At 34.3% G+C, this 15000-nt stretch overlaps 1 protein-coding gene across 1 annotated transcript in view; it reads left to right on the top strand.

The window, feature by feature from the left end:
* The window catches only part of crybg1b (crystallin beta-gamma domain containing 1b), a 40187-nt gene extending 27236 nt beyond the window's left edge, over nt 1-12951 (top strand). The window contains exons 14-22 of the mRNA XM_051688395.1: nt 2541-2667; nt 2926-2955; nt 3043-3155; nt 3257-3389; nt 4621-4760; nt 7060-7183; nt 7300-7458; nt 9927-10089; nt 12508-12951. Coding sequence (XP_051544355.1) covers nt 2541-2667; nt 2926-2955; nt 3043-3155; nt 3257-3389; nt 4621-4760; nt 7060-7183; nt 7300-7458; nt 9927-10089; nt 12508-12596 — 1078 coding nt within the window. The 3' untranslated portion in view covers nt 12597-12951. The remainder of the gene's footprint in view (nt 1-2540; nt 2668-2925; nt 2956-3042; nt 3156-3256; nt 3390-4620; nt 4761-7059; nt 7184-7299; nt 7459-9926; nt 10090-12507) is intronic.
* The last annotated feature ends 2049 nt before the right edge of the window (nt 12952-15000 follow it).

Below are 15000 nucleotides of genomic sequence, written 5' to 3'. Positions count from 1 at the left end.
CGCCATTTGCAGGTCATGTGACACTCATACAAACACACACACACACACACACACAACTAGAATTACAGCATTGCACAATATTTTTCAAATATGCAAATATTTATCTGCACAAGGTTGACGTGAAAAGAGAGTGCTTAATGCAGCACTATTCAAAATTCATGTGGTTCCCTGTTATTACTGGAATGTTCCATGTGTGTGTTGAGGGCACCGCCTTGCTATCCAGCAAAAAATAATAATAATTCTAAACAGATACAGGCCTGTGTACGGGTTAAAAAAGTTAAAGCACTCATTAAACACACAATGCTTGTTCTTTTCTTATTAAGACAGAGACATAAAGCATGCATACATCTGAAAGAGCCTCATAATACATGTGCGTGTGCGCGTGCATGTGCATGTGTATGTGTGTGTGGTTGTGACTGTGATGCATGCATGAAGTTCACACACAGGCAGGTCTGTGTTTGTTTGGGCTTGTGTGTTTGCAGCATTCAGCACTATGAGTAATAATCATTATTTTGGGAGTAACGTCAGTTTGGGCATCATGGTATGTGAACTGTCACCCTGAATTAAACTCTGATGCCCTTTAAGAAGTTTTTTACCCTAAACCACCCTAGAACTGTAGCTGCATTGTTCTAAAATGAATAATGTTGTAATATGAATAAAAGCATTGTTGCAGTATGAATATACTGCACACTTGTTAGATTAACCACAAGCTCATGCTTGTATTACAGAATTAAATTCATAAAGCTTTTGAAAGAGGAACCATCTATATTTCCATTCACTTTTGTAAATAGTGTTTGTTATTCTCAACTCATTTAATTTCTATATTTAATAATAAAACCTAACCCCAAGTGTGAGCAATAATAATAGTGATGCTTGTCTTAGAAAACGAATTAATTAGATACAAATTATTTTGATAATTGTAATTAAAGTATTAATATGTTATAATGGTAACAATTTACAAATAAGGTTCTATTCGTTACAATAGTTAACCCTTTAAGCTCGGATTGCCCCGTCAAAACTACAGTCTTGACCAACACAAAATAGGTATCGTTTGAAAGTTTAGAAGCTCTACTTTCCAATGCATGTAGACATTATGACCAAAACTGAACAAGTGCTTTGAAATTCGCAGACAAATCAGAAGTGTTCCGTTTTGATAATTTATTAAAAAAATATATTGTACAGTACATATTATTGCAATCAGAAAAACATCAAACTGATCAAATAGTCATGTGTCATATGTTGTTGGAAAGCTCTTAAAGAGTAGAATACAACCAGCCTATTTGTTTTACTCACAGACACAAATATAGCGAGTAATAGCTAAGTATATACACGAAAAATAAACTGAACATAAAATATCACACAGCATTACTTAGAGGAGGTGATTATCTTTCAAACAAGCCCACACACAAGATAATCAGATGCATAGATCATTAGATAATCCACATGAAGCACAATGTTACATATGACCACCAGGAGATGGCGCCAAATACATGACACAGACTCAATGATGACTCAAATGACACAGAATGAAACTCATTCTGTGAAATCTCATTACTAAAATCATGTCTGCATGCTATGCAAACCTTTAGTCATTGTTGTGTTTGCATGTGTAATTAGTTCTTATGTACAATTATTATGTTTTATTTGTTTGGAGATGCTTTTGGACACTATGATAAATTATTTTGTAATGCTGTAACTTTTGATTGCTTTGTCATATCAACACAAGAATTTTCTCAGATACATTTGACATGATTGGGAACAAAACAAAAGCAGTTTTCCAGAGCCAACTTATTTACACCCAGAGATACAGTATATTATGATAAATATGAAAAATAATAACTTTATTGGCTTAACTTAATTTTTTGTGATTTCTCAGCAGTTTCTTACGCTGAGAGTCTCAGACTGTATCATAATCTATATCATTAAAAAATTAGAAAAGTTTCTTTACAATGATACCAAACACATGACCCTCCTTTCTTTTTTCTTTTTTTTTTTTCTCAAGTCATAAGCCTTTAATTTTGGGTATGCCACTGAAACAGGAAATCTTTCAAAACACTTTCAGAACTTAAAGGGTTAAAACATTAAGTATCATGAACTAACAATTGAACAATATAAAATTACAGCATTAATTAATCTTGGTTAATGTTACTTTCTAAAATTACAATTGGTCATTGTTAGTTCATAGTGCATTAACTAATGTTAAACAATATACAACTTTTGATTTTAAAAAATGTATTGCTGTATGCTGAAATTAACATTAAACAAGATTAATAAATACTGTAAAATTATTGATCGTTGTTAGTTCATGTTAACTTATGTTAACAAATGGAACCTTGTTATAAAGTGTTACTGAAAAAACAAGATAACATAACAGTTGATGTTGTAAAAGAAAGGTTATTTTGCACTCCTAAAGCATTTTTGCGCTTCTGTTTTTGCAGTTTTTACAATTTGGTCAATAATTGGCCAATAAATATAGGTGACCGATACATCGGTGCATCCTTAATATATATATATATATAAAATGTGTCCTTGTGTTGTAGATGGGTTGCGTTTGAAGACCCCGGGTTCTCTGGTCAGTTGTATGTGTTGGAGAAAGGTCTGTACGGAAGCCCGGAGGACTGGGGCGCATCAAACAGCCGAATCTCTTCTGTGATACCAGTGACTCAGGTGAGTTTAACTCAAATAATGTTCTGTGATTATTGTATTCTCATTAAAGTCAACATGAAACCACTTTCACCAACCATTTTACTTCATAATGTGACGACGTATTCCTGAATGAAACAGGATTTTCAATGAGAAATAATAAATGAATAAATGGAACGTGTTAAGAAAGTAAATAGAGTCCATTTTTACTAAAAACATGCTTTTGGTTTATTTTGTAATGTGTCACAGTCGTAATGTGTTTGATATTTAATCGTGTTTCAGGAAAATCTGGGCGGCACGTGTCACTTCAAGGTATGTAAAGGATATTACGATATATTTTGCTCCAGTTCTCTATATTTCAAAAGGTCAAAGGTCATAGGTGTCTTGTTGTTGTAATAGATTCAGTTGTTCTCTGAGGCTGAACTCAGTGGGATGTCTGTGCTGCTGGACGACTCGTTACCCACAATGCCTGACGGATTTACCATGCGCTCCTGTAGAGTTCTCGCTGGAAGGTCAGATATATTCATTTGTGTCTGTCTGTCTGTCAATCTGTCTTATTCCTCTATTATTAATTGTGTGTGTGTGTGTGTGTGTGTGTGTGTGTGTGTTGTAGCTGGCTGGCGTTTGCCGTTGAGTGTTTTTCCGGGCCGCAGTGTGTTCTAGAAGAGGGTATATATCCTGACCTTAGGTCGATGGGTTTCACTCAACACGACGCATCAGTGATGTCACTACAACCAACTGGACATGTGAGTCCCATTACAGCTTTATTTTCACTATGATAATGTTCTGATTAAATAAAAGACTTTCATGTAATTTACGTCCTACATAAATCTAAATAAGATGCTGTAGGGTGTATTGGTTATTTAGGCTACAGTAATAATTTAGTAATATATGATCATTTTCCACCCTGTCTCTGGCCCTCTGTCTGACACGCTCAGTTTTGGTCTAAGCGCCTCCTTAAAACTTCCACATAAACGCCCACTGTTCTGATTGGCTAACATCGTGCAGCCCCTCACATTCAGCCATTTTTGAAACTCAGTCGGAAGAGAATGAATAAGCACCACAATATTATAAAACTACATTTCAGGGTTTACACATCCAACACACTGGAAGACGTCCATCTAGCGCATATTTTCATACACAAACATTTAAAAATAGCGCAGATGGGCGAAAGAATGGGTCCATGACGCATTTGTGCTAAAAACAACAAGAGGCACAGCAGCTGAATTAAAGAGAATGGCATCTCCTCTTCAGAGTTGTAATTTGACACCGTGTCTTATAAAAGTGGCGTGAGATACATGACTATGGTCAAAGACGTCTGTGTAGTGTATGTTTATATACAAAATAATTCAAAATACTCCAGATGGGTCCCCTTTGGTGTTCAGGAATAGTTAGGCCACACTAGGCCTGCTTGTCCTGCTCTCTCTCTCTTAGTTTACGAACTGAGCACCAGTCGGCAGAGCCAACGGTGCGATGATGTAAAAATAGGCGTTGATGTTTTTAAGCTGTAGAGGCGGTCATGAATTAATGAGCTCCCAGATGACGTAGGGTCGTCGTGGAAGTAGTGAACGAGGCGTTTTTGCAGCGCTTTTATTGCATTGAGGATTAAGCTTTGAGTTCTGTAATTTACAGTATGTTTTTATAGTAGAAAGACCTCTTATATGTCAAAATATCAAGGAAATTTGATTCCACATGACATGACCCATTTAAACTTAACTTAATGCATCAAAATGTCTCACACTGAGATCACAAAAATTCATCTCCAGCATTCATTTTGAAAAGGAAACATTGTTGTATTTTATAGTATTATATTTGCAGTAATAATAATATGCATAAAATAATAATAATAATATTTACAGTATAATAATAATAATATGCAGTAATTGTGATATAATTAATCTAATTTAGTTGGATCTTAATTTTTGTACATTTTATGTAGACATAAAAACACTAATGTTCTCTTTGTCTGTCTTTCAGGAGTTCTCTCTGCCGTCTATCGGTCTGTTTGAGCGTTCTGGACTGAGGGGACGCAGAACTTTACTGAAGTCCAGTTCAGTGAATCTGCAGTTCACAGACAGCTGCACTAGAGTCTCATCTATACTGGTGGAGGGCGGCATGTAAGACAACACACATCACACAATATTTTCATGTTTTTAAGACAGTGTATCAAGTTAAAAGTAGTTCAACTTTTTAAAAAAACATGTCTCGAAACACGTCATAAGTCTGCATTTCTCCACGTACAGTACTGTGCAAAAGTTTTAGGCACTTGTGAAAAATGTTGCATAGTGAGGATGTCTTCATAAATAATGCCATAAATAGTTTTCATTTATCACTTAATGTCATACAAAGTCCAGTAAACATAAAAAAACTAAATCAATATTCGGTGTAACCACCTTTACCTTTAAAACAGCACCAAATCTCTTAGATACACCTGGACACAGTTTTTCTTGGTTGTTGGCAGATAGGATGTTCCAAGCTTCTTGGAGAATTCACCACAGTTCTTCTATCTATTTAGGCTGTCTCAATTGCTTCTGTCTCTTTATGTAATCTCAGACTCACATGATGTTCAGTGGGGGGCTCTGTGGGGACATGCCATCTGTTGCAGGGCTCCCTGTTCTTCTATTCTAATCTTTTCTATTTGCAATAGTAATGCTTGGGAGTCTAACATTTATATTTCATATTGACATACTAAAGCTGAAGATATAAATAACCATCTTAAGACAAATGCTTTTGTGAAACATCTTATGTGCCTAAGACTTTTGCACAGTACTGTATATTCTGCATGTTTGCTAGTTTCCATGAAAACAGTGTTTATATACAGTCTGGCCTCCAACCCATGCAGGAAATCGTTTTAGTGTCTGTAAACTCAGAGTGGAAAGACTTCAGTGGAGCGTTAGATTCAACATAGTCATGTGAAACCTCACCTCATTTTCTTTGCTCTATAGCTTTGTTTCAAAACTTAGTGAGCTGCCTACCTAACCCTGTAAAGCCTGTCATATGAACGAATTGTCATAAAATTCCAAAAAAAATTTTTTTACATTAAACTGTTTTTAGTACCATTAGGCAAACTATAAAAGAAATCGTAAAATATTTTAGTTTTTTTTAATGTATAATATTTGATGCATTAGGCTTTAAAGGTCATTATCCTCCTGAGGTCCAGCTATTCATTTTTGTGTGGGACATTTGCTATGTGAGTTTTTCTACAGGGGTAAATCTTGGGGTATTATCAGAGGACTCTCTGGGCTTTTCAGAGATACTAAATGTTTGAGAGTTTGACCATGACAACTTCCTCTTCTTGCTCTATAAATATGGATTGAAATGCATCACAGTTCAAGTACAATATGAATCAAACATTATTTTTTCAATAAACTATTTTTATCATATGTATTTCATGCACCAAACACAATATTGACAATTAAAAAAGGGAAATTGTAAAACTTTTTTCACTGGGTCTCATGAACTTATGGTAAGATGACATCATAATAGCTTGTATTGTAAAATAATGAGATCTTTATAATAACAGAGCAGGCTGCATATATGAAAATACACAGAAATATTAGTTCACACTTTATATATATATATATATATATATATATCTTATAAAATGTATATGTCAGAATTTTCAAAGCTCTGTGATTTGTTTTGTGGTGTGCATGAATGTAATGTAATGGTGATTGAGAGATATTCCTCTAAAGCTTGTTGTATCATATATGATACATGGATTTCAACAGACTTTTTCAATAAAATAATATACAAAATTTGAACCAAGCACAAGTTGCTTAAATTCAGCAAATACTCATTTTAAAATATCAGTAACAATATAATCATTACTGTCACTTTAACTTTATTAAAATAAGCTGTCATTTATCCCAACATAAGAGTCACTTTTCATTTTAAATAGATCGATATAAACATTGAAACCACTTTTTTCCACAAATAACCACTAGATGGTGCCATAAACATGTGAAACTTATTTTGAAGCATTATAGGTGCTTCAGACACAAAAACTGCTCCAAAAGGAGAGCAGCAAAATTATGCTACCTTCTAAGATATCTTCTTTTGATCATAATGTAAGAGCTCAGTATTTGTGTGTTCTTTGTATTTGAATGTTTATTAGAGTATCACAGTGTAATTTTAATAAGCATGCTGTCTTAGAAGGTAGCAGCCTATGTAGACAGTATATAGCTTGACAGCTCACTAGGGTTTGGATACACACTTTTTCCATGAGTGGCAAATTCTTTCCCTGAAAGAGCATTTGGTTGGAGAAAGTGGTTATATTGAGTCTGAACTGACCACAAACTCAAAACAAACCATGTGTGAGAGCAGCACTGAGGAAATTCAGCGTGTGTTCATGAACAGGGTGGAGATAGAAAGACCATGCATGTTTGAGCGTGTTACCTGTGTGTTGATTGACAGGTGGGTTCTGTACGAGTCGAATAACTTCAGAGGTTCTCAGTTCCTGCTCAGGCCAGGCGTGGTTCCTGATTGGTCCAAACTTTCCGACTGGCCACGAATCGGATCTCTCCGCCCACTCATACAGGTCAGAGGCCCCGCCCACTGCGAATCACTGGAGGCAGGACTATCAAACTGTCAGCAAGAAAGAAAAAAGTAACGATTTCTGTAGTAAATTTGTGTGTGTTTATGTCATCCACACAGAAACAAGCGCATTTCCGTTTGCGAAACAAGGAGGTGGGGCTACTGATGTCCATCACAGGGCAACTTGGTGACATCAAACTGATGCGTATCCAGGCAGCCGAGGAGACAGGTGGCATGGATCAGATCTGGCTTTATCGGGATGGTCAATTGCAGTGCATGGTAAAAATAGATCGATAATCAGTTTGATTGTTTTTTTACCAATTTCACACTTTATCATGCATTGATTGTTTAATATCAGTCCACCGATAGATGCTTAAATGAGATGTGTGTTTTTAACCCTTTAAGCCCAAGTGTAAGTGTATGTCTTTTACAATTATGTTGGTGTTGCTTATATGCCACATTTTCGCTTATAACTTCACGAAAAATAAACGGAACATAGCATATCACACAGCATTACTTAGAGGAGATTATCTTTCAAACAAGCCCACACACAAGATAATCAGATGCATAGATCATTAGATAATCCACATGAAGCACAATGTTACATATGACCACCAGGAGATGGCGCCAAATACATGACACAGACTCAATGATGACTCAAATGACACAGAATGAAACTCATTCTGTGAAATCTCATTACTAAAATCATGTCTGCATGCTATGCAAACCTTTAGTCATTGTTGTGTTTGCATGTGTAATTAGTTCTTATGTACAATTATTATGTTTTATTTGTTTGGAGATGTTTTTGGACACTATGATAAATAATTTTTTGAATGCTAAAACGTTTTATTGCTTTGTCGTATCAACACAAATTTTTTCTCAGATACAGTTGACATGATTGGAAACAAAACAAAAGCAGTTTTTCAGAGCCACCTTATTTACACCCAGAGATATATAATGTCAAATAAGAAAAAAGATTTTTTATTTATTTATTTATTTTTTTCAGCAGTTTGTTACGCTGAGAGTCTCAGTTTGTATCATAATCTACATTATTAAAATATGTGAAAACTTGTCTTTACAATGATATCAAACACTTGACCCTGTTTTTGTTTTTTTTTCTTTTTTTGAGTTATAAGCCTTTAATTTTGGGTATGCCATTGAAATCTTTCAAAACACCTTCAGAGCTTAAAGGGTTAAAGAATAGCGTCAACATTAATGTTACACCACTGAAACAACGGTGTTCACAGGGGAACTAACTTACAATTTTAATGTGTTGTTCGACTTGCGTAACAGCTATTCATGTAATGATATATGTTGTAATATTGTTGTATTTTAAGCTTAATTATTATTACTACTTTTAGCTTATAACATGTCAAATTGATTCCAATGTAATCTAATCCAGTTTTAGAAAGTGTCCCAGCTAAAGTGTTTGATTTTGTTAATACTTTTTCTAAAGAAAGATAAATGTTATTGATGATAAAAGCAAAATGTTAAATAATGGAGTAATCCTTAATTTTGTAGAGGGGGTCAAAATGACCATTTTCACTTGTTATAGCAAAAGGAAAGTTTGTTTAGAACCAGAATCTAAAAGGATATTAAGATATCTTTAATACTTCTAGAGTTACAAGCACTCCAAGTTTGAAAAAACAACACAAAAAAGTGTTTTTTTCCCATTTTTGGACTCTCACCATTGGCATATAATGCAACAAGAGGTGCTAAAGTCAACTGATTTCAGTAATAGATCTACCAATCTCTGTGTACAAATAAAATCATGATGCTGACACCTTTCTAAGGGTATTTTTTTTACCTGTAGTTTTGCTCCAAAATCATATATAGATGAAAATTAACCGTTTAACGCCCCTCTACAAAATAACGGATTGCTCTGTAAATATTGATCCATGGCTTTTATAAATATGTATGTTTATCTTTCACTAGTATAATCAAAAACAACATTTTGAGGCAGGGAGCTCTAGTTGAGTTGACACTGAATGACCTCATTGAAATATTAATTATGCACGTAGTTTTATTGTTGTAGCCTAATAATTTAGGTAATATCGTCAAAAGCAGAAATAAACTAATGCAAATTTTTATTTAAGGGTTATTGAACATAATGTTGTTACCATCTGAAACTAAATTGCCTTTGCTAGACGATTTTTTCTCAACATTTAACCTGAAGATTTGTAATAAAATAATATACAAAATTTGAACCAAGCACAAGTTGCTTATATTCAGCAAATACTCGTTTTAAAATATCAGTAACAATATCATTATTAGTCACTTTAACTTTATTAAAATAAGCTGTCATTTATCCCAACATGAGAGTCACTTTTCATTTTAAACAGATCGATATAAACATTGAAACCACTTTTTTTCCATAAATAACCACTAGATGGTGCCATAAACATGAAACTTACATACTATAGGTTGTTTGGATCATCAGCTTGAACAGAGAGTGAAACAGGAGCCGTCAAACGTTGTGTGTCATATTTGATACATACGGTGTTATTGGGTTAATACAGCATTTTGAAGCATTATAGGCGCTTCAGACACAAAAACTGCTCCAAAAGGAGAGCAGCAACATTATGCTACCTTCTAAGATATCTTCTTTTGATCATAATGTAAGAGCTCAGTATTTGTGTGTTCTTCATATTTGAATGTTTATTAGAGTATCACAGTGTAAGTTTAACAACATGTGGTGTAAGGATGCTTAATAAACAGTCACTCATGTGTATTGTTGTGTGTGTTAGTGGCTGGCGGACTGCTGTGTGGATGTGAGTTCTGGTGTTCCGATGGCAGGCAGCAGAGCGGTTCTCTCATCAGAACCTGGTCAATCTCAACAGCTGTGGAACATCACCACTGACGGACTCATACGGAACAACGCCGCTCCTAACCTCGTACTGGAGATCAAAGGTCGGCGAGCGCCTCGTGTTTACAAAACATTAACTAAAACACTTAAACATCATGGTTAAACATCAACCGAATCTGTGACATGATGTCGATTACCACCAACTATACAAGCTTCACATTTCTTGGAATGTCTTTCCCCATAGACTTCCACTGTGAGTGCATTACTGTAAACACATTTTATCTTGGGATTTTGCCAACAGAGGAATGAGTCAAAATTATTTTCTGTGATAATCCACAGCATGCCACACACACGTTTAAGGTGTTTTTAACCTGAAACAGTCTTCTACAGAAATCTAATAAACAGTTAATCACAACTTGACAGGTGACATAACTCAGTGACTATTGTATGTTTAAAAAAAACAAAAAAAACATGGGAATCTAGACTTCTGAAAGTCATTACTTAATATAATTGCCTCATATATCCACATGATTTATGGCAAAGTCAGACTTGTGGTTGGTTTACTTGGCAGCAAGAGGCTTTCTGGAATAGGTGACTAGCGCCATCTAGTGGAGTCATGTGATTACATTTCCATTTAAAGCAGCAAAAATGCTTCAGCTTCATATTTGAGGTTAAACAAAATAAGATCAAAACAATAATAATTAATAAATAATAAATATACAAATAAATATATAAATAATTAAATGTGTGAGGAGATATATATATATATGTAATTAATATACAATATTTATAATATATAAATAATTAAATGAATACATAAATAAATGCACACATTAATGCAAAATAATGCAATATATAAAGGTTGGGAAATGCAAAAATGTTAACGGAAATGTGAAATTGAAAGTTGATTTTTAATTCTATATTTTTTAATCAGTCATTTATTTCTGCATGTAGTTCGGTATTTATTTTTCCTTCATGCAACATGCTAATGAGAGCATGCCAATCAAACATCAGTAGACTTCACTTGACTATGACATTAAGGGGACAGTTCACCCCAAAATGTAAATTCTCTCATCATTTACTCACCCTCATGCCATCCCAGATGTGAATGACTTTCTTTCTTCTGCAGAACACAAATGAAGATTTTTAGAAGAAATATATTTCAGCTCTGTAGGTTCATACAATGCAAGTGAATGGTGACCAGAACTTTGAAGCTCCAAAAAGCACATAAAGGCAGCATAAAAGTAACCCAGACGATTCCAGTGGTTTAATCCATGTCTTCTGACGTGATATGATAGGTGTGGGTGAGAAACACTATAAATCTCCACTTTTACTTTCAATATTTATAGCAAAAAAAGAACTTAAATACTGATCTGTTTCCCACCCACACCTATCATATCACTTCTGAAAATTACTTTTATGCTGCCTTTATGTCCTTTTTGGAGCTTCAAAGTTCTGGTCACCATTCACTTGCATTGTATGAACTTACAGAGCTGAAATATTCTTCTAAAATCTTCACTTGTGTTCATCGGAAGAAGGAAAGTCATACTTCAGAAATAAAAGAATACATACAGAAATGTGGAAAATAAATTGTTTTATATTGTATTATTTTTGCATTAATTGATGCATTTATTTATTTAGTTATCTGTACATCTCCTCGCACATTTTATTATTTTTCTGTATATTTATTTATGCATGAATATGCAGATTTATTTATGTATTTATTTATTTATATATTATTTTCGCAGGTTTCGTCCTCCATAAAAACCTGGCAACCATGCACCTCTTACTGTAACTAGGATACTAATAAACATGAAATATTTCTAGACTAAACAACAAACAGCTCATTGCTATCAAAAGAGTGCTAATGATCGAAACTAACCTAGTTATATATATCAATAGGGTGAAAATCACAAAGAAATATCTGGGTCATATTTCACACCAACAGTCGCAAAAAAATAAACAAGAAATTATATTTTGTTAAAATGAAGCCTATTTTTTTTTGCACATTCTATTCATTACAAACAAGGACATGATCCTCCAAAATGATCATTTATTGCAAAAATAAATTAATCTAATTTGATTTTATAACTGTAATGCAGTAATGAAAATCCTGTCTTGACACCATGTTTTCATGCATGTGCATAACAGTACAAAAAATGCTAGCATGATATATACTTTGACATTTTTCTATAATATATATATCATTTCTGCATTACAGTAATGAGAATGATTTTTTGTATTACTGTAGGCTCCTGACAGTTTTGGGATATAAATGTATTTAATTGTCATGAAAATGATTTCATAATACAAAGACATACTTTTGTGCTAAAAATAAGCTTCATTTCCTTTTATGCAAATGTTTGTCTTTAATTTTATATCAAGTAATAACAATAACTTCATACAACAAGCCTTAATGCATTAATTCACCTGTCTAGGTGATGCACACAATCAAGTCAACACAGAGAATGACTAAATCACATGTTTCTCATGCCGACACTATTCTCTCTCGCTCTCTTCAGGAGGTCAACAGTTCGACAAAACCCAGATTATTCTCAATGAATTCAACCCAAACAAAATGAATCAAAGATGGTCCCTGGAGATTCTCTGAGTAAATTCAGTGCAGCTCCGTCGTGGGACCTACTGCACCAGGGGGACCAGGGTCCTGTGAGGCAGCTGCGCGAGGGGACCATGAACTGCATTCATTACGGAAACCTCATTCTCAAGAGAACAACACCACCAGCGGCTGGAATATGATCATATTCTGCTGAACATTGTCTTATTACATGAATTAAGCTGCTTTTCAAATCAACAGAGAAAATGTACATGGAAGAGACTTTACAAAAACACATACTTGAACAATTATTAACTTTCATTTTTCATTCTGTAAAATGCATAAACATACCTGTATAGATATTTGCTTCCTTTTCAGCTGTATAAAAATAAATCTGGTGTTTATAAGTGAATGTGTTTTGTTCATTAACATCAGCTTTGTTCAAATCAATGAATCGTGTGATCATGTCTCTGCTGATTGGCCAGCTGGGATTCACTCTTTGCTGATTGGCTGTCCTGGGAATTCCGGTTTCTGTGTCTGATGAGAAAAAAAGTGAGGTTTGCCACACTTGTGTGTTATCACGAGTGGCTGGAATGCTTGAGACGGACAGAGAGTTAAATAAGTGTGCACAGCTGATTTGAATCGTTATTATTTTAATTCAAAACAAAGAATTGTTTGCTTATCAACAAACAATCACAAGTCAGACGTTGTTTATAGAATATAAACATTTATATTTGTCATTTTCCTTTCTGAAAGTGTTTCCATTACTGAATACTTTGGAAAATGATGACGTTAGGAAACTCTGCCCCAAACTCGTTTTTTTGTGTCGGAATACTCAAACAAACAGAGCAATGTTTTGAAAGCGCCACAGAGTCACAGCGTTTACACTTTTCAGGGGAAATCAACCTACAAATGGTTTACTTGTATTTGTCTTTGCATATTAAGTTTAGGATTGGAAAAAGTGTTTCTACACCGGCATTTTCACCAGTACAATTTCAAAGATCTGCCATTCACTCACAAAGATCTATAATTAGTTTCTTACTAGTTAAAGGTGGTGTAAGTGATTTCAGCTGTTCTACTTCCGCGAGACTGAGCTGTTGAATTAGCCACACCCCCTTTTTCCAATACCACGCCCCCCCAAAGATAGCAAATGAGCTTTATTGTGACCGACATTGAGCAGAAATTGTCAAAAACAACAGCTGCAAAATAGCGCCCTCTACTGACAACTGTTATGAACAACATGGCATAAAAATGGCATTAAGCCTCAATAATTCACTGCAGCTATAATACTATGAGAATGCGCAAAAAGACTGACAGAATTTCAACTATTAAAATTTTTTTTAATCTGTAACTTACAATTTTCACTAGAATTTCAATGATCTGCCATTCACTCACACATATCTATAATTAATTTCTTACTAGTTAAAATTCCAAACACAAATATCCGCTATATAGTTTTTTTGGTAAAAATGATAACTTTTGATATGAATATTTACATTATTACTAGTGCAAATGTCCATTTCTGATATCAACAAATGAATTACAAGAAAATGCTCATTTTAATATCTGTAATTTGGTTTTCACTAGTAGCTGACTGTAAAAAAATATTTTTTTTAATAAGCATTTTTATCTTGTTTTCCAGTAAAAATATCGAAATATTTTTAAAACAAGATATATTTACTTGACAAGCAAAATGGCACAAGATATTACGTTTATTTTTCTTACCCCATTGGCAAATAGTTTTTTCTTCTTTTAAGCATAAATCTCACTAAAGTTTGTTTATCTTGTTTTAAGAATGTTTAGATATTTTTTACTATTTTTTTGCAGTGCAATGTTAATTTCAGATATCTGTAACGTTTTTGTAACTAGTAAGAAGGCCGTTTAAGATACCTTTAACTTCTCTTTAATTTATTAATATCTGAAATCCATTTCCTACAACATTGCCTTTAAAATAAGAAACAATATGCCTTTATTTTGGTCAAAATACCAGACGTCCTGGCTAATACGGGACAGCTGGCAACCCAAAACTGTTTATCTCAGTGTTTTTTAACAGGTCTATTCTTGTACATTTGCGAACAGCTTTTTTAAAGTTGATCTCTTTCTTAGTGTATTTCTTTTGCTCTCCGTATATTTGCATTTACCATTGTTTTTTCCCTGCTATCTGTGGCCCAATCAGAACAAACTTGAGACCTATCACCCCAATCATAATGCTGTGTTATCAACCTGTGTGTGTGTGTGTGTGTGTGGACATGAAAACTGCTGATGTTGTGTTGGACCAGCAAAGTCAAAATGAGATCAGTCTGTCAGCGTTTGCTGTCAGCCATCAATGCATCAGCTTCCTGTCGCTGTGGTAACCATCCGGACGCCAGGGCACGTGGGTAAATGGGGAGTAGGGCCACAGTAAACCTCCAGACAAAGAAAGGGGGGATTAAATGAATTAAATGCAACGAGAGGATTCACG

This window comes from Myxocyprinus asiaticus, chromosome 45 (assembly GCF_019703515.2).
Source record: "Myxocyprinus asiaticus isolate MX2 ecotype Aquarium Trade chromosome 45, UBuf_Myxa_2, whole genome shotgun sequence".
Classification (NCBI taxonomy): domain Eukaryota; kingdom Metazoa; phylum Chordata; class Actinopteri; order Cypriniformes; family Catostomidae; genus Myxocyprinus; species Myxocyprinus asiaticus.
Note: the sequence above shows the minus strand (reverse complement) of the source record. Positions and strands in the feature narration are given on the sequence as shown.